The 22,258-nt window shown below is 46.7% G+C and overlaps 1 protein-coding gene across 1 annotated transcript in view; it reads left to right on the top strand.

The window, feature by feature from the left end:
- The window catches only part of si:ch211-1i11.3 (mitogen-activated protein kinase kinase kinase 5), a 125,053-nt gene that overhangs the window by 8,317 nt on the left and 94,478 nt on the right, over window positions 1-22,258 (top strand). Inside the window, 4 exon segments of the mRNA XM_055656092.1 lie at window positions 15,306-15,445; window positions 16,249-16,272; window positions 17,068-17,255; window positions 19,299-19,467. Coding sequence (XP_055512067.1) covers window positions 15,306-15,445; window positions 16,249-16,272; window positions 17,068-17,255; window positions 19,299-19,467 — 521 coding nt within the window.

Raw genomic sequence — 22,258 nt, 5'->3', positions numbered from 1 at the left:
GAAGGCATTACGATAATTTGGGTAAAGTCTGTGCACCTGCTTCAGAGTTTGTTTGCACTGGTGGTAAGTCTCCAGGCATGGTATTCAGAGGGACTTTATGAAGGTCAATACTCTCCAATGGAGACACAAGGAACTGCAGGTGCTGGGATCTTGGTCAAAACACAAAGTGCTGGAGAAACTCAGCAAGTCAGGCAGCATCTGCGGAAGGAATAGACAGACGACATTTTGCGTTTGTGGTCGTTCTTGAGATTGACATAAGGGGGAGAAATCTGGAAAGCCGGGATGATTGGAGATCAGTCTGAAAAAGGGTCCAGATCCGAAACGTCAATTGTCCATTCCTTCCTCAGATGCTGCCTGATCTACTGAGTTCTTCCAGCACTTTGTGGTCTTCTCAAGCCTCCTACATGTGCAGTGTCTGGTATCTCCGACCTAACATTGGAACTGATCCGTTCTGGATGATGGGTTGCTGTTCCTTGGGCATTCCAGGGGTTAATTGGGAGAAAATCTTTGAAGCAATAAAGTGATAACCGGCAACTGCTGAATGTGCAGAATTTCAAGAGGCCATAATGGAGTGCTGTATCAAACATTGTGGACGGTAAAAGCTAAATACATTAAATGCAGGTGTTATATTTTTGCTAATTTGTATTATTGGTTTTACTGCCAGCTACAAGGTCTGATCCATCTTCTCTAAGACCGAGAAACAAGGGACTGTAGACGTTGATTTACAAGAGGAAAGGACACAAGTAACTCAGCGGGTCAGACAGCATCCCTGGGGAACATGGATAGATGACGTTCAGGTGGGGACCGTTCTTTACACTGAGTGAAGGGTGGGGGGGGTGGGGTGTGGGATAGCTGGAAAAGAGAAGGGGAAGGACAAAGCATGACAGGTAATAGGTGAACAGAGGCAAGGGAGCTTTTGAGAGGTTGATGTTTGGAGAAATGCCAGAGATGGAAAAAAACGATGGGAGACAAAAGGATTGAAGAGTTGTGAATTGTAAAGCCAGAGGAAGGAATGTAGATGGAAGGTAAGGGGAGAAATAGGTGTGAGTCTAGGTGGGGCACAAGGAAGGGGGGGGGGGGGGGGGGGGGGGGGGGGGGGGGGGGGGGGGGGTGGGTAGGGGGAAAGAAAGGGGGTGTGGGGGAGGAAGGGGAGGGGTTGAGAGGTTACCTCCAATTAGAGAATTCTTTGTTCACACCTCCACAACTACTTTGATTCATGAAACATACATTCCTACCCAATCCAAATGTGAGGTGTTGTTCTTCAAATTTGCCTCACTCTGGAAATGGAGGAGGCCCAGGACAGAAAGGTCAGTGTGGGACTGGGAAGGGGAGTTAAAATGGTTTGCAACCGGGAGATCCTGCAGGGGTTGGTGGACCGAGTGCAAGAGATCAGCGAAATGGTCACCAAGTCTATGTGTGGTCTCGCCGATGTACAGGAGGCCACATTGGGAACAACAGATATAGTAGGTGAGGTTAGAGGAGATGCATGTGAACCTCTGCCTCACCTGGATCGAATGCTGGTGCCCTTAGATGGAGGTGAGAGAGGAGGTATAGGGAGAATATATTACGTCTGCCATTCCAGGGGGAAGTATGCGAGGAGGGGGTCGTTGGGTGGGAAGGGATGAGTGAACAATGTAGTTGTGGAGGGGGTGGTCTCTGTGACGGGCACAAACTGGTGGAGATGGGTAGATATGACTGGCGGTGGGATCACGTTGGAGGTATCAAAGTATCAAAGGTATTTTATTAGTCACATTCACATACACCCAGGTGTAGTGAAGTGAAATGCTTTTTGCCATTTTGCAGCACACAAAAAAAGAATACAGACATAACACCAATGAGAGTCTTAAACACAAAGAACATCCCCCCACAATGGCTCCCTCCATGAGGGAAGGCACAAAGTCCAGTCCCCAACCCTGTTCACCCATAGGCCGAAGCCGAAGTTCTGGGCAGTCCCCGACAGGAAACGCCGCTCCAGGCCTGCTGGTAGGCCGCGAGGACGGGTCGAAGCTGCAGCCCGGAGAAAAGCTGCCTCTCCGACCAGGTAGGGACCCTGAAAGGTAGTTTCCCCCCCACCCCCCACATAAAAAAGTCTAGACCTCCAAACAAAACACTTAACTAACTAAAATAAAAAGATGAAGAGACAGACAGCTGCTGGCTGGGCAGCCGTGCACAGGACAGGATAGAGGTGATGGGAATGTTAGAAGATATGTTGGATGCGGAGGCTGGTGAGGTGAAAGGAAATGATCGTTATTCCATCTGGGGCGGGAACAAGCAAGAGCAGGACTATGGGACACAGAGCGATCCATCTGTGATAGAAGGGAACACTGGCCCATCGAGGAGACATGGGTGAGCGATCCATCTATGACTGCAGGAGGAAAAGCCATGTTTACTAATGAAAGAGGACATCTCAGATGTCCTAGAATGGAGAGGCATCATCTTGGCAGCGATTGTTAAGGGCTTGGACACGCTAGAGGCAAGAGATCAGCGAAATGGTCACCAAGATTGACTGGCAATTAATTCTAAAAGGGTTGACGGTGGATATGCAATGGAAGACATTTAAAGACTGCATGGATGAACTACAAAAATTGTTCATCCCAGTTTGGCAAAAGAATAAATCAGGGAAGGTAGTACATCCATGGATAACAAGGGAAATCAGGGATAGTATCAAAGCGAAGGATGATGTGTACAAATTAGCCAGAAAAAACAGCATACCGGAGGACTGGGAGAAATTGAAAGACCAGCTGAGGAGAGGGGCTTAATTAGGAAAGGAAAACATAGATTATGAAAGAAAACTGGCAGGGAACATAAAAACTGACTGCAAAAGTTTTTATAGATATGTGAAAAGAAAGAGAGTAGTCAAAACAAATGTAGGTCCATTGCAGTCAGAAACAGGTGAGTTGATCATGGGGAACAAGGATATGGCGGACCAATTGAATAACTATTTTGGTTCCTTCTTCACTAAGGAAGACATAAATAATTTGCCGGAAATAGCAGGGGACCGCGGGTCAAAGGAGTTGGAGGAATTGAGTGAAATCCAGGTTAGCCGGGAAGTGGTGTTGGGTAAATTGAATGGATTAAAGGCCGATAAATCCCCAGGGCCAGATAGGCTGCATCCCAGAGTACTTAAGGAAGTAGCTCCAGAAATAGTGGATGCATTAGTAATAATCTTTCAAAACTCTTTAGATTCTGGAGTAGTTCCTGAAGATTGGCGGGTAGCAAACGTAACCCCACTTTTTAAGAAGGGAGGGAGGGAGAAAATGGGGAATTACAGACCAGTTAGTCTAACATCGGTAGTGGGGAAACTGCTAGAGTCAGTTATTAAAGATGGGATAGCAGCACATTTTGGAAAGTGGTGAAATCATTGGACAAAGTCAGCATGGATTTACGAAAGGTAAATCATGTCTGACGAATCTTATAGAATTTTTCGAGGATGTAACTAGTAGCGTGGATAGGGGAGAACCAGTGGATGTGGTGTATCTGGACTTCCAGAAGGCTTTCGACAAGGTCCCACATAAGAGATTAGTATACAAACTTAAAGCACAAGGCATTGGGGATTCAGTATTGATGTGGATAGAGAACTGGCTGGCAAACAGGAAGCAAAGAGTAGGAGTAAACGGGTCCTTTTCACAATGGCAGGCAGTGACTAGTGGGGTACCCCAAGGCTCAGTACTGGGACCCCAGCTATTTACAATATATATTAATGATCTGGATGAGGGAATTGAAGGCAATATCTCCAAGTTTGCGGATGACACTAAGCTGGGGGGCAGTGTTAGCTGTGAGGAGGATGCTAGGAGACTGCAGGGTGACTTGGATAGGCTGGGTGAGTGGGCAAATGTTTGGCAGATGCAGTATAATGTGGATAAATGTGAGGTTATTCATTTTGGTGGCAAAAACGGGAAAGCAGACTATTATCTAAATGGTGGCCGATTGGGAAAGGGGGAGAAGCGAGACCTGGGTGTCATGGTACACCAGTCATTGAAGGTAGGCATGCAGGTGCAGCAGGCAGTAAAGAAAGCGAATGGTATGTTAGCTTTCATTGCAAAAGGATTTGAGTATAGGAGCAGAGAGGTAAAAACTGCAGTTGTACAGGGTCTTGGTGAGACCACACCTGGAGTATTGCGGCAGTTTTGGTCTCCAAATCTGAGGAAGGACATATTGCCATAGAGGGAGTGCAGAGACGGTTCACCAGACTGATTCCTGGGATGTCAGGACTGTCTTATGAAGAAAGACTGGATAGACTTGGTTTATACTCTCTAGAATTTAGAAGATTGAGAGGGGATCTTATAGAAACTTACAAAATTCTTAAGGGGGTTGGACAGGCTAGACGCAGGAAGATTGTTCACGATGTTGGGGAAGTCCAGGACCAGGGGTCACAGCTTAAGGATAAAGGGGAAATCCTTTAAAACCGAGATGAGAAGAACTTTTTTCACACAGAGAGGGGTGAATCTCTGGAACTCTCTGCCACAGAGGGTAGTTGAGGCCAGTTCATTGGCTATATTTAAGAGGGAGTTAGATGTGGTCCTTGTGGCTAAGGGTATCAGGGGGTATGGAGAGAAGGCAGGTACGGGATACTGAGTTGGATGATCAGCCATGATCATATTGAATGGCGGTGCAGGCTCGAAGGGCCGAATGGCCTACTCCTGCACCTAATTTCTATGTTTCTATGTTTCTATGAAACATGCTCCCGATGTTGGGGGAGTCCAGAACCAGAGGCCACAGTTTAAGAATAAGGAGTAAGCCATTTAGAATGGAGACAAGGAAACGTTTTTTCTCACAGAGAGTGGTGAGTGTGGAATTCTCTGCCTCAGAGGGCGGTGGAGGCAGAATCTCTGGATGCTTTCAAGGGAGAGCTAGATAGGGCTCATAAAAATAGCAGAGTCAGGGGATATGGGGAGAAGGCAGGAACGGGGTACTGATTGGGGATGATCAGCCATGATCACATTGAATGGCGGTGCTGGCTTGAAGGGCCGAATGGCCTACTCCTGTACCTATTGTCCATTGTCTATTGACGTGGCAGTCGGAGGAATTGAGAGCAGGGATTGACTCTTTGCCAGAGGCAGGGTGAGAGGAAGTGTAGTTCAGATAACTCTGGGAGTTGTTAGGTTTGTCGTGGACATCAGTCGATAGTCTGTCGGTGAAGATGGAGACAGAGAGATCAAAAAAGGGGAGGGAAGTGGTCCAGAGATAGTCCAATTGGACTTGTGGGCAGGGTGGGTTAGTGGTAAAGTTCATGAAATCACCAAGTTCTGCACGGGTGCAGGAGGCAGCCACGATGCAGTCATTGAAGAGGCAGAGGAAGAGTTGGGGGAAGGTGCCAGTTACACAAGAACTGTCCAATGTAACCAACATAAAGGCAGACAGAGCTGGGGCTCATGTGAGTGCCCATGGCTACACCTTTAAATTGGTAAAGATTACTCTCAATGCCTTGTCTGTGAGGTAATAGATGAACATCGTAAAGGGCCTGTCCCACTTACGCGACCTTTTCGGCAACTGCCGGCACCCGTCATAGGTCGCCGAAAACTTTCAACATGTTGAAAATTCAGCGGCGACCAGAAAGACGCCGTGACTCTTTGTGTGACTAGGAGACTACTCGTGACCATACAGGCGACTCCTGGCGACGTCATGGGGTGTCACCAGGGGGCATGTCACCAGGGGGTCGCCTGTATGGTTGTGAGAGGTTGCCAGGCTGCGGGCCCTGTGGACGGTAACATCGGGAGCTGACTGGTGACCGACTCCGAACTCCAGCTGCAGCAGATTCGTCCACCCCGAATCGTGGGGCTTGAATCGGCCCGTTCGCGGGGTCTTTCATCGGACGGCGGGGGGCTTCAACATCGGGGGCTTCAATCGCCTCTATGCAGCAGTTTGACTTTAAGCCGTGCCGGGCGCTGAAAGGCCGCGCGAACGGGCCGATTCAGCCCTTAGAAAGCGTCTGATAAAGTCCGGATTACAAAACATGGGGGGGATTGTCCCCCCCCTCTCAACGCATAGGGGGGGGTGGGGGGGGGGGAACATCCCCCGCCCCCCGTCCTCCCTCCCCAGGATTTCCTCCCATGGATAACATGGAACTATTGTGAACAGGTGATCAATGTTCAGTGGGACAAAGGACCTGTTTCTATGCTGTATCTTTAAACTCTGAGCTAAACAGGCTGGTTATGTGTCAGTTTTGTAGGGCATAGTTGAGTTGATAATTGAAAGTTTGAACACTGGACAGTATTAATCTCCTCATTGAAGGAAGATAGCGAATGCAGTTCAGATAAAGTTTATGAGACTAATACCTGGAATTGGCCCATTGATTTATGAAGGTTGGGCAGGTTAGGCCTTTATCTACTCTCGTTTGGAGTGTGAGTGAGGACTTGATTGAAACTTAAGATTCCGTAGGAGTTGGGAGGGTGAATGTAGGGGTGGTTCCTATGGTGGAAGAATCTAGAATTGAGAGGGGAAGACACTGTTTACAATTAAATTGTGTCTCATATAAGACACACGACTTTTTCTCTCAGAGAGTTAGAACTCATTTTTACAATTGACAGCGGAAGCAGAGTCTTTGAATGTTTTAAAGACAGAGGTAAGTAGATTGACGATAAGCCTGCAGGTACCATGGGTGCATGGAATGTGGAGTTGAGGTCACAGCCGTCTCACCTGTGATCATCTTCAGAGGCAGAGCTAACTCCAGTTCCGATTTGTGTATTTATATGTTTTGCTTTAGAAATTCCTAGAAATGTAAGGGAAAAATGATGGAAGACCCTTATCAGCATCAATGTCCAGAAGTATATTGGAGTCTAGGTCCATAGTTCCCTGACGATGGCAACATGAGTAGATAGAAGCTGTGTCTGGTATTGCATGCAATACCACTTGCCTCAATGCAGGAAGGATGTGGAGGCTCTGGAAGGGATGCAGTGGTTTACCAGAACACGTGACTAAAACCTCTGTCTTTCAGCATGTATGCTCAGACCTGCTGGACAGCTGGGATATGCTGCCAGAGGAGGTGGTGGAATCAGATACAATTATAATGTTTAAGAGGCATTTAGATAGATACCCGAAGAGGCAAAACATACGGTCCTAATCTGGCAACTGGGATTAGTATAGATGGGCAAAATGATTGCATTGATGGGGTGGCCTGAAGTGCCGTTTCTGTGCAGTGAGACCCATATTCTATCTTCTGTTTTATGCACTGACCAGGTGGCTGATAAACGTGCCATGTTTGTCTTTTCTCAAGACATTTCAAAAACCTTCAAAGTGTCACTGCAATGTCTAGTTAGTTTTTGTCTTTAGGTTGTGTTTATGTGGGCGGGGAGGGGGGGGTTGAAACGGGGCTTGCTGTCTCTCCCTTCAGGGGAATGCGACTTTTTTGTCGTATCACCCTTCTCTGCCTCCGTCTGCGCTGAGGCCTAATGGCAGAGCTGGCGACCTCGAGACTCCGGAGGCAGAGCCGGTCAGGACTTGCCCTGGGCTCGCTCCCGTGAGTGCGGTCCGGCTCGGGGCTGGAACGGCGCTCCCGTGAGGGGCTGTGACGCTCCCGTGAGGGCGGCCCGGCGCGGGGCTGAGACTCTCCTGTGAGGGCGGCCCCGCTCGGGGCTGGAACGGCGCTCCCGTGAGGGGCTGTGACGCTCCCGTGAGGGCGGCCCGGCTCGGGGCTGGAACGGTGCTCCCGTCGGAGCGGCCCAGCTCTAGGGAGGAACGGCACTCACGTGAGGGCGATCCGGCTTGGGCCTGGAACGGTGCTCCGGTGGCTGGGACGGCGTTCTGGCGGCGGTGACCTGAGTCCGGGGTTCAGCCGCGGGCCGGCGGCTGCGTCCGTTGGACTGGAGGGCGGCAGCTTCGACCACCCCGGGCCGCGGTGTTTGAGCCGGCCCGTTTGCGGGGTTCGGTGAGCCGCGGGACTGTCTGTACCATCGCCCGGTGGGGAATCGCCTCAGTGCAGAGGGAGAAGAGGAGGGAAGAGACTGCAGCTCTAAGATTTTTGCCTCCACCACAGTGAGGAGGTGCTTGGAGGACTCACTGTGGTGGATGTTAATTTGTGTTTATTGTTGTTTATTATTGTATGTATGACTGCAGGCACGAAATTTCGTTCAGACCATAAGGTCTGAATGACAATAAAGGTATTCAATTCAATTCAATTCAATTACTGAAGCTTGGTCAGTTGATGGATTATGGAGAGCAGGATCAGTCAATATGATGCAGGGCATTGAGTTATAAACAACTGGAAGGGAAATGAAAATCGTTCAAATTTGCAGATGGTGCAAGTCTGAAATAAAAACTGAAAATACTGGAAACACTCAACAGGCCTTGTGCAAGTTGGCGATATGCAGAGTACTGCCCTGCCAACTACAAATTCAGAAGGATCAGAAAGGCCAGGCAGCAGTTGTGGAGAGAGGAACGGAATCAGGTTGAACGTTTTTTTGTCAGAACTGTAAAAGAAAATGAAAGTTTGTAACTTGCCAAGAATTGAGATAGGAGAAAGGGAATCTCTGAAAGCGGGAGGCCGCATATTGGCATGGTGATCAATGTGACTTCACAGAATCAGGAGCTGTGCATATAACAGGCTTTCACACAGCACAGGCAGACACACAGGGGAGACCTGGTGGATTCCTCACCAACTCACAAAGTACACGGTTTGAATACCCTTCAATCCAAACAAAACCACAGGGATTAACTGCAATCTCAATAGTTACAATTCCAGTTTACTTAAATATTCGGGTGTGGACAAATGTTTCAAAGAATTCTTCCTTTACCATGGGAACGCATTCTGACAAAACCAACTCTGAATATTCAAAGGCACAAACATAGAAACATAGAAATAGGTGCAGAAATAGCCCATTCAGCCCTTCGAGCCGGCTTCAATGCCATGTGATCATGGCTGATCATCTAAAATCAGTACCCCATTTTGGCTTTTTCTACATATCCCTTGATCCCCTTAGCCCTAAGAACTAAATCTAACTCTCTCTTGAAAACATCCAGTGAAATTGCCTTCTGTGGCAGAGAATTCCACAGATTCACAACTCTCTGGGTGAAAAGGTTTTTCCTTGTATCAATCCTAAATGGGCTACCCCTTATTCTTAAACTGTGACCCCTGGTTCTGGACTCCCCCAACATTGTTTTTTTTAATTCCTGCATCTACCCTGTCCAATCCTCTAAGAAATGTATATGTTTCTATAAGATATCCTCTCATCACTTCTAAATTCCAACGAATATAAGCCCAGTTGACCCATTCTTTCATCATATGTCAGTCCCGCCATGCTGGGAATTAACCTGGTGAACCTACACTGCACTCCCTCAACAGCAATAATGGCCTTCCTCAAATTAGGAGATCAAAATTGCACACAATACTCCAGGTGCGGTCTCACTAGGGCCCTGTACAACTACAGTAAGACCTCCTTGCTCCTATACTCAAATCCTCTCACCATGAAGGAAAACTTCTTCACTGCCTGCTGTACCTGCATTACATCTTTCAGTGACTGATGTACAAGCACACCCAGGTCTTGTTGCACCTCCCCTTCACCTAATGTGACACCATTCAGATAATAATCTGCCTTCCTGTACTTGCCACCAAAGTGGATAACCTCACATTTATCCACATTGTACTGCATCTGCCATGCTTCTGCCCACTCACCCAACCTATCCAAATCACCCTGCAGCCTCATAGCATCCCCATCACAGCTCACACTGCCACCCAGCTTTGTGTTATCCATAAACTTGGAGATGTTACATTTAATTCCCTCGTCTAAATTATTAATATATATTGTAAGCAACTATGGTCCCAGCACTGAGCCTTGCGGCACTCCACTAGTCACTGCAGGCCATTCTGAAAAGGACCCGTTAATTCCTACTCTTTGCTTCCTGTCTGCCAACCAGTTCTCTATCCATGTCAATACCCTACCCCCAATATCATGTCCTCTAATTTTGCACACTAATCTCTTGTGTGGGACCTTGTCAAAGACTTTTTGAAAGCCCAGATACACCACATCCAACTGGCTCTCCCTTATCCATTCTACTTATTACATCCTCAAAAAATTCCAAAAGATTAATCAGGCATGAATTCCCCTTCATAAATCCATGCTGACTTTGACCGATTCCATCACTGCTTTCTAAATGCGCTGCTGTAACATCTTTAATAATTGACTCCAGTATCTTCCTCACTACTGATGTACGGCTAAATCACACTATCCGTGAATACAATGCATCTGGAACAGCAACTATAGAGTTGCTACATTATCTTGCAACTTCCAAGTCTGAAATGTCCGATCCTGACCCAAGGTTCTGCACAATTTCTTATATTCTCACGCTAAGGCCCGGTGCCCTAGCGGCACTGGCTCGATGAAATAGTGGTCGGCCTGGCCCAGTGTGATGCTGTCAGCTCCTTCCACCACCGCCCCGTGCAACCGCGCTCGATCCGCCCACTCACCCGGCTGCTGGAGGTCCTCCCGCAGCCGCCTCCGCCTACAGTGACAAATGGATGCAACAGTCTCACTTCTGATAGAGCTCGTAAAGATAGCGGAGTCAAGGGATATGGGGAGAAGGCAGGAACGAGGTACTCATTGTGGATGATCAGCCATGATCACAGTGAATGAAGGGCCGAATGGCCTACTCCTGCACCTATTGTCTATAGTTTATTGTCTATCGTTTCCTGGTTCAGTATCTACACTTGCTTCATCCTTCTATTGTCTAATGCCTGGAATTTCACTTATTGTTTCACAGTATTGATGAACGTCATGTTATTTAACGGATTATCTTCGTGCATGTATCAGTTGAGAGGTTGTTACAGTATGTTAGTTTCCAAAGCTCCTGCTGTAAGCTGTAACTCTGCCCCCTCCATCGAGAGCCGCGTTAGTTCCTGCAAGTGTCCTTGCCATTAACATTGTCATTAACATTGGGAAGCAGTTTGACGGCTGGTTTGTGCTTGTATTAATGGCTGCTGCATTTTATATATTTACACCTTCCAACTATGTTTGCTACTTCCTAACAGTAGCTGGAGAAAGAAAAAAAACATGCAGAAACTGTGGGAGGAAATGCTGTCAGGTCAGATAGTGATAGTGGAGAGAGAAAGGTTTACAGATGGAGCATCAGCAGAAGAAGTGACTAGATCTATTGCACAGAAAGTGAGTTACCGCTGATTCTGCTACTGGAGGAACATCTCATATTCCGCTTGGACAGCTTACAACCCGACTGTATGAACAGAGAATTCTCTCATTTTAAGTAAGCCCCCCCCCCCATTTTCCTCCCCCTCTTTCTCCTGTCCCTCCATCCCAATGGTTTGCGTTCACATGACACATTCCCGCCTCCCTCCTTTCTCCGCCCCACCCGCGTTCCCCTACCTCTATATCCCCCCTCTCTGCCTTTATCTCCTCTTCTCTCCTTATCTGACACCGTTTTGTCTTTTCATCTTTAACTTTTGTCCACCCATATATCAATCAAATCCCCCCCTCACCTGTATCCAACGGTCGCTTGCCAGTCTTTGTCCTGCCCCCTCCTCTATTTTCCAGCCCTCTCCCCATGCTACAATCAGTTAGAAGAAATATTGTCTGTGCATTCTCTTCACAGATGCTGCCTGACTTGCTGAGTTACTCCAGCACTTTGTGTCTTACTCAAATAGTTGATTTCAGATTTTCTGGATTGGTTTACATTTACTGCTTAACCATAAGTTCATAAATGCTAGGAGCAGAATTAAGCCATTCGGCCCATCAAGTCTTCTCCACCATTCAATCATGGCTGATCTATCTTCCCCTCTTAACCTCATTCTCCTGCCTTCTCCCCATAAACCCTGACACTGGTATTAATCAAGAATCTATCCATCTATGCCTTACAAATATCCATTGATGGCCTCCACAGCGTAACGCGCTAATGAATTCCGCAGATTCACCACCCTCTGACTAAAGAAATTCCTCCTCATCCCCTTCCTACAGGAACGTCATTTAATTCTGAGGGTTTGACCTCCAGTCCTAGACCCTCCCACTAGTGGAAACATCCCCTCCACATCCACTATATCCAGGCCTTTCGCTATTTGGTTAGTTTCAATGAGGTCCCCTCATCCTTCTAAACTCCACGAGTAGAGGCCCAGTGGCATCAAAAGCTCGTCGCAAACTGATGAGCAATCTTCAACCAGAACTTGTTCTCCAGAGATGCTGCCTGATACACTGAATATTTCAGTCATTTTCTGTTTTATTTCAGATTTCCAACATCTGCTGTTTTTTAGTTTGATCTGTATGCAATCAACAAATCATTTCCTACTCCGCAGCCAGCTGGCAATAACTGAATGGATAACTAACTGGGATTTTTGTCTGAGTCTCCATCAAAGTTGATTAATGACATAATTCATTCCAAAGTCGCATTCCTCCTGCTTGTTATTAAATTCTGTGGTTCGAATAATTTTGTATCACTAACTACAGAGTTCAAAATGGCAACATTTCAGATGCAAGATTTGAACTTGTGAAGATGGAATGGTACAGTACAAGAACAGGCCCTTGGCCCACAATATCCATGTCGAAAATGATGCCAAGTTAAACTAATCACATTGTATGCACATGATCAATATCTCTCCATTCCCTGAATATCCATGTGCTTATCTAAAAGCCTCTTAAATGCCACTATGATATCTGCCTCCACCACCATATTACAGGCACCCACCTTGACCTGCAAATCTCCATTAAATGTTGTCCTTCTCACTATGGTAGACAAAAGCGCTGGAGAAACTCAGCGGGTGCAGCAGCATCTATGGAGCGAAGGAAATAGGCACCGTTTTGTGCCGAAACTTTGCCTATTTCCTTCGCTCCATAGATGCTGCTGCACCCGCTGAGTTTCTCCAGCACTTTTGTCTACCTTCGATTTTCCAGCATCTGCAGTTCCTTCTTAAACACTAAGTCCTTCTCACTGTGTATGTCAGTTCGACTGCAAGCTGTGTCCTCCAGTCTTTGACATTTCCACCCTGGGGATAAAGATTCTGACTGTCTACCCGATCTGTGCCTCTCACAATTTTATATTCCTCTATCAGGTTTTATTCCTTGTTATTTTCCTCATTTCCTCAATAAATGTTAGTTAAATGTAATAATTAACATCCCATTTGAGAAATGATTCCAACATATTGTACTATTTTATATGTAAAAACAAAATTAAATTGCCCCACAACAGCTTCTGATTCCTCAACATGGTAGCACTAATTCCAAATTCACCAGCTCCTTTGGTCTGGGAACTTTGCATCCAATGGCTTAGTTTTCAGATGAGATTGTTTTTTGAAGTGTGTAAGCTAGTAGAACTTGAAACACACTGGTTTGAATGAACTTGTTTTAAAGACTAAAGGGCCTGTCCCACGAGCATGCGACTCCATGCGGCAAGCGCGACCTAACGTGGTCGCTTGAGCCATACGGCCTCGCGGGGCCGGTCCCATTTCGATCGCCGGAGCCATATGGAGTTGTGCTGAGCTGGTCCCGACATCGCACGGGGCTCCGAAAAATTGACCGTGTTCAAAAATTTTGCGCGGCAACGGCCTGCCGGCCCGCAGCCGCCTCGACTCCCTACGCACCGCCTCGACTCCCTACGCACCGCCTCGACTCCCTACGCACCGCCTCGACTCCCTACGCACCGCCTCGACTCCCTACGCACCGCCTCGACTCCCTACGCACCGCCTCGATGGGCGTGCGCAGCATCTCAACGCCGTATGCAGCATCTTGACGCCGTACGTCACTTTATTCCTTTGGCTTGCTCTTTATCTCTCTGCGCCAGGGAATGAGATTAATTGGGCAAACTTCTGGGAGCATTCGACCATGATTTTACAGAAGATGAAGAATGTGGCAGAAATGAACTTTTAATGAATTGTTGGGTTTATCAATTAATACTTCAATTAATTCATTAACAATTCATTTTCATTCTCACTTTATGTCACAAGGCAGAGTCCAGGCTTGTGAAGACTGCACAACATTAACCATAACCATTGTGTTTAAGAAGGAACTGCAGATGCTGGAAAATCGAAGGTACACAAAATGCTGGATAAACTCAGCGGGTGCAGCAGCATCTATGGAGCGAAGGAAATAGGCAACGTTTTGGCCTATTTCCTTCGCTCCATAGATGCTGCTGAACCCGCTGATTTTCTCCAACATTTTTGTCTACCTATTAACTATAACCAAACATGATCTATTCTGGACTTTGTAATTTGGTTACACTGGAGATTATGTTTTTTTCACTATTATGGTCTGGTTACCCAGTATTACTGATTATGAATTTACTGTATTATTGATTAGTGTGTATTTATTAGTGTGTTAGACCGAACCTTTATTTCCCAGGGTGGAAATGTCAAAGACTAGAGTGCACAGCTTTAAGGTGAGAGGGGCAAAGTTTAAAGGAGATATGCCAGGCAACTTTTCTTTTTGCACAGATGCTGATGGGAGCCTGGAACACACTGCCAGGGCTGGTACTGGGGGCAGATACAATAGTGGTTTAAGAGGCTTTTAGGCAGGCACATGGATGTGCAGGGAAGGGTGGGATATAGATCACATGCAGACAGCGGAGATTAGTTTAACTTGGCGTCATGCTTGGCACGGACATTGAAGGGCCTGTTCTTGTGCTGTACAGTTCTATGTTCTACATCAATGGGTCTGTAAAGGGCTTGTCCCACTTTCCCGAGTTATTCACGAACTCTCCTGAGTTATTCACGAATTCTCCCGAGTTTTCAAACTCGCAGAATGTTCGTAACGAGTCGGTAGGAGTCCATGGATACATCGTAGCGGCTCGTTAAACCAGCCATTGGTACTCGGGGCATCAAGTAAGTCGGGACGTTTATTCCAGCCTGATGAAAAATGTCCATGAGTAAAAAAAATAGCCCCTTGTACCTACGTCTGGCATAATGAGCCGCTACGATATGTACAAAAAACATTTTTCACACAGATAGTGGTGAATCTCTGGAACTCTCTGCCACAGAAGGTAGTTGAGGCCAGTTCATTGGTTATATTTAAGAGGGAGTTAGATGTGGCCCTTGTGGTTAAAGGGATCAGAGGGTATGGAGAGAAGGCAGGTATGGGATACTGAGTTGAATGATCAGGTATGATCGTATTGAATGGCGGTGCAGGCTCGAAGGGCCGAATGGCCTACTCCTGCACCTATTTTCTATGTTTCTATCCACGGACTCCCACAGAATCGTTACGAACATTCAGCGAGTTTGAAAACTCGGGAGAATCCGTGAATAACTCGGGAAACTGGGACGGGTCCTTTAGGCAGCAGCAAATAAGAATTGGATTGTTCTGTTGCTGGTACACATGGCATTTAAACATCCCGTTGCCTGGTGATTTGTGGGGGCCCTCCGTTAACAGTGCTGCTGTTTACAGATGTTGCAGTGGTGGAGTTGACCGACCCGTACTACCACTCGTCACTCTTCTATCACCTTGGTGTCCGGGAGAGCTTCAGCATGACGAACAATGTGATCCTGTGCAGCGACAACAACGTAACCACGCTGCAGTCACTGCAGGTAAGACAGCCCGCAACCAGGTACCCGCAACAAGCTGGGAGACCCCCACACCCTGCCCCAGCACTGCCTGATCTGGGTGTCTCTGTAATCCCGGTGAAGTGTCTGACACCCTGAAACATCGACTCTGTTTCCCACAGATGCAGCCGCGAGTGTTACTGGCATTTTCTATTTTTATTTGGTTCACTATGTTCCTTCCCCGTGGGAAAGAATGGCATTGCAATCCATTGGGTTGCTCGAGCACTTGGTGTCCTTTTGCAATGTTCTTCAGTGGCATGAGGTCCCCCCCTCCCCCTGTGCTGTGGGAATAATTCTTACTGACAAATAAATGAAGAGCCTCATAATCCAGCGAGTGAACGACACATCAAACTACCTCCCTCACCCGGTGAAGATTCTTACATGCTGTTCATAGAACATAGAACAGTACAGCACAAGACCAGGCCCTTCGGCCCACAACGTCTGTGCCGAACATGATGCCAAGACCATCTCTGATCTATCTGCACATAATCTGTGTCCCTCTATTCCCGACATAATAAGGTTTCTACTGTCTACCCTATCTATGCCTCTCAGTTTTATATACTTCTATCAGGTCTCACCTCAAATTCTAACATTCTGGAGAAAGCAATCCAGATTTGTCTAAGCTTTCCTTTAAGATAATACAGTCTAATCAAGGCAGCATTCTGGTCAAAGATATCGTTTCCCCCCGGATATGAATGAGTAACTAACTCGGATTCCCTTCCACAATTTGTGCTTTGTAAATATGTCCAGATTGATATTTTACTGATTGTTTTCTGTTTTGTTTACAGGATATCGTTTGTCAGAAAAATATGGTAAGTTTTTTTCTTGACAACTATTAAAGATGAGTATGTGTGCAGGTTGCAGCAATTCATGCCCACAAATTCACAAGTTGCTCTGTAAGTTTCAATGAGCGTTAGCTGATGAATTAATGTTCGGTGGATTACACTCTGATGATGGAATTAAATCCAATGTGAGCCGCACTTGGTAATTCTGGATGGCCATAAGCCCACTTCACCAAACTTGATTGAGAGTCTTTGTGTGAGCAATCCTGTTGTTGCTCTGGATTGGGGAACAGAATGTGCGATTCACTCTTCATCAAATGTGCTGCAACTGCTCTGGAAGTGAAACGGAGGCCGTGTTAAATCCACCGGAGGAGACAAGGTGCTGGAGGAACTCAGTGGGTCAGGCAGCGTCTCTGGAGAACATCGATGTGTCATGTACTCTTCTTCAGACTGATTGAAGAAAGGTCCTAAACATCACCTATTCATGTTCTCTAGAGATGCTGTCCGACCCGCTGAATTACTTCAGCACTTTGTATCCTTATGTGTATTAATCTGCAGTTCCATGGTTCTACTTAAATCTACCAAAGCTGTGTAGAACTATTGACTATCACCAGCAGAACAAGAGTTTTGATCCATGTCTAAATCAGGTCCCGTTGATGGCTGTGTTCTATATAACACAGTTGTGGCCGAGAATAGTTTTCTGACAGGGCAGTTTGAATGACTTTCGTTGGATGTTGTCACGGATGGTGTTGTAATTGTTAGAGCCTCTCTCTTCCCCCCCCCCCCCCCCCCCCCCCCCCTCTCTCCCCCTCTCTCCCCTCCCAGGACTCTAGTGGAAACTACACCTTCATCCCGTACATTGTGACACCGAGTGGGAAGCTCTTCTGCTGTGAAGCCAGCATGATGAAGGGTCTGACGGAAATGTTCCAGCCACACTTCAACCTGGAGACTCTACTGGTGCCCTTGATAGATCACCTCACAAAATTACTGGAGGAGACCCAGATTAATTCTTGGTGAGATTCTCGCTCCGGTGGGAAAAAAAACTTTGAGGAATATAGTAAATGGATTAAGAAGCAAGACCCCCCCCCCAAGGGCTGTAATTTCTGGAGTTCCCTCTGGAGGATAGTGCTTGGCTGTCGAGAAGGTGCTGGAGGGAGGGGAGGGAGGGGGGGCTCTAGATTCCTGACACTTGCACAAGTTGGTAAGGCTACACATTGGCAGAGTCATGTACCACAGGGAAGGTCACTTGTACTGAGGGGAGGTTTAAACTAATTTGGCTGGGGAAGCTAACTTTGGAAAGGCGGACATAGGTACAAAAAGAATTAGGAGAAATAAATAAAAGACACAAAGTGCTGAGTAACTCAGTGGATCGAGCAACATCGCTGGAGGACATGGATAGGCGACATTTCAAGTCGAGGCTTCTTCAGACCCTATTGTTTAGAGATGCTGCCTGACTCGTTGAGTTACTCCAGCACTATGTGCCTTTTTTTTTTGTAAACCAGCATCTGCAGTTTCTTGTGTCTAGTGGAAATAGATATCCATGGAACATAGATTCATGGATCTTCACTTGATTCTGGAATGGTTCCAATATTTTTGAAAACCGCAAGTGTTGCAGTTTTGCGCAAGGAAATATGGCAACAGGAAGCAGGGAACCCGGCCGGTTAACCTCATGCTTGCTGTTGGAGACATTTACAAAATGATACAATTATGCAGATGGTTTTAGTAAGTTCTTGACCAGTTTATAAGAGTTCTTTGAGGTTGATTAAAGGAGAACTAATAAATGTATTTGAAATGAAAGTGGCATTTAAGAGTGTTTTGATAGACTCATGGATACGAAGGGAATAGCGGGATATGGATCGTGTGCAAGCAGAGGAGATTAGTTTAACTTGGCATCATGTTCGGCACGGACATTGTGGGCCAATGTGTGTTGAACATTGTGTGTTCGGATGCTGTACTGTTCTATGTTCATTATGTTTCTGTTAGCATCTGCCTGTTCGGCTGCTCAAACTCATCCATCCGTGCCCAGGTAACTAAACGGTGATAGGAAGATTCGGAGGGCCACACATGTGAAGATTTGTCCAAATTGGCCAATACTTGTTGGACAACAGAGGGCATGTAAAAACACATAGAACAGAGGCCAACATTTCATCTGCCGTCCCAGCTGCGACGTTTCCTTGCGGCAGTATTCGGGCAGTGCTATCGGACAACGCTGACTTGCCCGAGCCTCAACCCAACTGAGCTCGCCAAAATGCTGCAAAACTCCTGGGATAGTGGAAAGCGCTCAAAGTAAAGACAGAAGCGCTTGGGACATTTAAAGCCTAACCACTGGCCAGATGTTGCCTAACCACTGGCCAGATGTTGTCAAACCGGAGAAACCATTGAAGGATTAGTACAGTTCCATTGACGAAAGGACGAGGATGTGAGGAATCATCAGAGCGGCAGCATTGGAATTGGCTGTGTTTGCTGGCGATTATTGGATAAGATTACGGAGAGTCAGTATGTCAAAGAGGACTCTCCCGAACTTCTACAGGTGCACAGTAGAGAGCATGCTGACCGGTTGCATCGTGGCCTGGGATGGTAACCTGAGTGTCCAGGAGCGGAAAAGGCTGCAAAAAGATGTGACCACTGCCCAGTCCATCATCAGCTCTGACCTCCCTACCATCGAGGGCATCTATTGCAGGCACTGCCTCAAAAAGGCTGGTAGCATCATCAAGGACCCACACCATCCTGGCCACACACTCATCTCCTCGTTGCCATCAGGTAGAAGGTACAGGAGCCTGAAATCTGCAACATCCAGTTTCAGGAATAGGTACTTCCCCACAGCCATCAGATTATTAAACTCAACTTCAAACAAACTATGAACTATAACAGCCTATTGCACTTTATCTGTGTGTGTGTGTGTATTCCATGGTATATGGTCACACTGATCTGATCTGTATTTATGCCTACAATATTCTGTCGTGCTGCAGAAAGCAAGAATTTCATTGTCCTATCTGGGACACAACTCCTTTGACTTGACTCTTGAAAGACCATTCCTTTCTCTTTTCCTTCTGCAGTGAGTATTTTCGGGAAACCATTCGGAATGACATTCGCAAAGCGAGGGAGACGTACAACGGGCAGGAGCTGCGGGAAGCACTAGCACGGATCCAGCAGCGCCTCGACAGCGTCGAGCTTCTGAGTGCGGACATTGTGGTGAACCTCCTGCTGTCCTACCGAGACGTACAGGTGTGTGACTTGCCGTGAATACCGGGACAAACTGCGAACACCACAGGCTCCTGGCTCTAATAATGCCCCTGTCCCACTTAGGTAACCTGAACGGAAACCTCTGGCGACTTTGTGCTCCACCCAAGGTTTCCGTGTGGTTCCCAGAGGTTTTTGTCAGTCTCCCTACCTGCTTCCACTACCTGCAACCTCCAACAACCACCTGCAACCTCCGGGAACCGCACGGAAACCTTGGCTGGGGCGCAAAGTCTCCAGAGGTTTCCGTTCAGGTTACCTGTTGGACAGGGGCATAAAAACACTGGAGGGGGTCAAAGGCCAGAGATGAACAAAACAAAATGTGTGTGACAAAAGGATTGAAGAGTTGCGAATCGTGAAGCCAGAGAATGTAGTGAGGAGAGGGAGAGGAAGGGGAGAAATAGGTGTGAGTCCAGGTGTGGCGCAGGGGAGGGGGAGGGGAGAGGGGAGCAACTATGGGGGGGGGGGGGGGGGGGGGGGGGATGACTATACATATTACTCCCAATGCAGCTGGCCCAGCTATAAAGAGCTGCTATGTGACTTCCCGACTCATCTATACTCAATTTTACTTAGTAGTTGCCCAGTTGAAAACCTCATGGTTGTAACTGGTATCTGCAGAATCAACGTTGGCAAATGGTCTTGTGATGCAGATAGGTCCTGGTCTCATTGAAGGGCTGGACCTTCTCCTGTACCTAATGTGTCTGTTCTCTCCATTCATTCCTGATTGTAATCTATATCAAGGTCATTACACTGGGAATGAGTCGGTTTCAATGGTGCAAGTCCGCAATATCATCTCATTGAAACCGACTTGTTTAGATGAAATTCCTCCTCCACATTCCCATAAACATTCCATGGGTGAGTAATCCTGTCCAAAAAAGCCTACATGTCCAATCCTTGTAGAACATCATTGCCATGAGCAGAATGTGCAGGGAGTTAGACAAGACAGTATTAATGATCTTCAAAGCTGATAACAATACTGAACGTGAACATAGAAGTGAATTTAAGGCTGGAACTAAGAGAATGCAGAGGTTAAATGAGTATACTTGAAATCCAGAGGCTGAGAGTATCAGCCATTACAAGCTGAGAATTGAAAGTATATTAAGATGGTTTATCAATGATTGATGATTCAGACGTTATGAAACTCGTAGCAGTAAGTTTTACCATGAAGCTGTCGATGTCAAAAAAGCGTCAGCTGATGTAGCGGGGACTAGAATCTGTCACATCTGGCCCCTCTGTGTCAGCAGCACCACATTGTCACTGTAGATCTGTAGCAACCTGTCAAAGGCAAACATCTCTGGACATCTTCACAGGCAAATTGCTGTAACAAATGGTCTGTCCAGCAAAGACCACACCCTAAGCATGAATATAAACACCAATATGCAATCTTGATATTTAATTTATTAGATGTTATGCAGTTGTATAGGGCGGGACTGTCATATGAGGAAAGATTGAAAATGATGAGTTTATGAGTACTGAATTTTGTTGTTCCATTTTTGGAGCTTACGACAATTAGACACTCTTGAGTTGACTCTTGGCTCCTTTGGACTGACTCTTGTACGTTATGGGCCTGTTACATCTGCACTCTCATAATCTTGAGGACTTGGCACATGTGGTGGCTGCAGTGACTAGTGTTCGATCCTGAGCTCGGGTGCTTTCTGAGTGGAGTTTGCTGGCTCTTCCTGGGGGATTTCTCCAGCTTCCTCGTCACATCCCACAGAAAGACCACTGGGTCACTTGGCTTCTGTAAGTTACTATGCAGTGTATGACTGCGGCAGGTGGAGTCCATGGGCCTGTGAGGGAAAATATAATACAGGACCAAAGAGGGAGTGGAACTGATGAATTACTATGGTAGCCAGGATGGGCTGAATGGCCTTCTCCAGAGTAGTATAATAAGGAAATTAAGCATGTAAATAAGTAAATTATGCACGCACAGCCTTTTGCATCATTTTGCATGCTCTCCATATTCAATTTGTAGTAAGGAGACTGGAAATATTAAAGTATTCCTCCGTGCAGTGGTAGCAAGTCATGGAGTTTGTACGTTCTCCCTGTGACCACGTGGGCTTTCTATGTTTCATTACGACAACGAATAAGAGGATTCCATCCCCCTCTGGATTTGACCGATTGATTGAGAGACATGGGCCCTTCAGCCCATCTAGTCCACGCCAACCATTGATCAGCTGTGCACACACTAGTTTTATGTTTTCCCTTTTCCTCCCTCATTCATCCCCTACGCACTGGGAGAAGCGTACAGAGACCAATTAACCCGCAAACCTGCACGTCTGGGATGTGGGAGGAAACCGGAGCACCAGGAGGAATCCCACGTGGTCACAGGGAGAACGTGCAAACTCCACGCAGACAGCACCCGAGGTCAGGATTGAACCTGAGTCTCTGGTGCTGTGAGACAGCGGCTCTACCTGCTGCGCCACTGTGCTGCTGATATTATATTGGTGACATCAGGTCTGTGTGAATGATCTGTTTTGCATATATCATGGCAGTGAATAGACTCAGAAATTTGGTTATAAACACTGGGACATTCTGGGATTGCGAAAGTCACTTCTTTCCCTCATTGATGTCGGGTTTTTTTCCTGGTGATTGTGGTTTTGCTGTTATTTCCTGTTTGAACACATTGCGTGGTTCATTGGGAAGTTCAGTGAAACTCAGTCTGCAATGTTGAGTAATAATGTCATGTCAGCAGGCCAGCTGTCATTACATGATCCTGTACTCCTGCTCAACCAGTTTGTAAGCTTTCTGCAGCAATCGTGCTTCAAAGTAACACTAG

Source organism: Leucoraja erinacea, chromosome 26 (assembly GCF_028641065.1).
Source record: "Leucoraja erinacea ecotype New England chromosome 26, Leri_hhj_1, whole genome shotgun sequence".
Taxonomy (NCBI): Eukaryota; Metazoa; Chordata; class Chondrichthyes; order Rajiformes; family Rajidae; genus Leucoraja; species Leucoraja erinaceus.
This window is presented reverse-complemented; position numbering and strand designations above follow the sequence as displayed.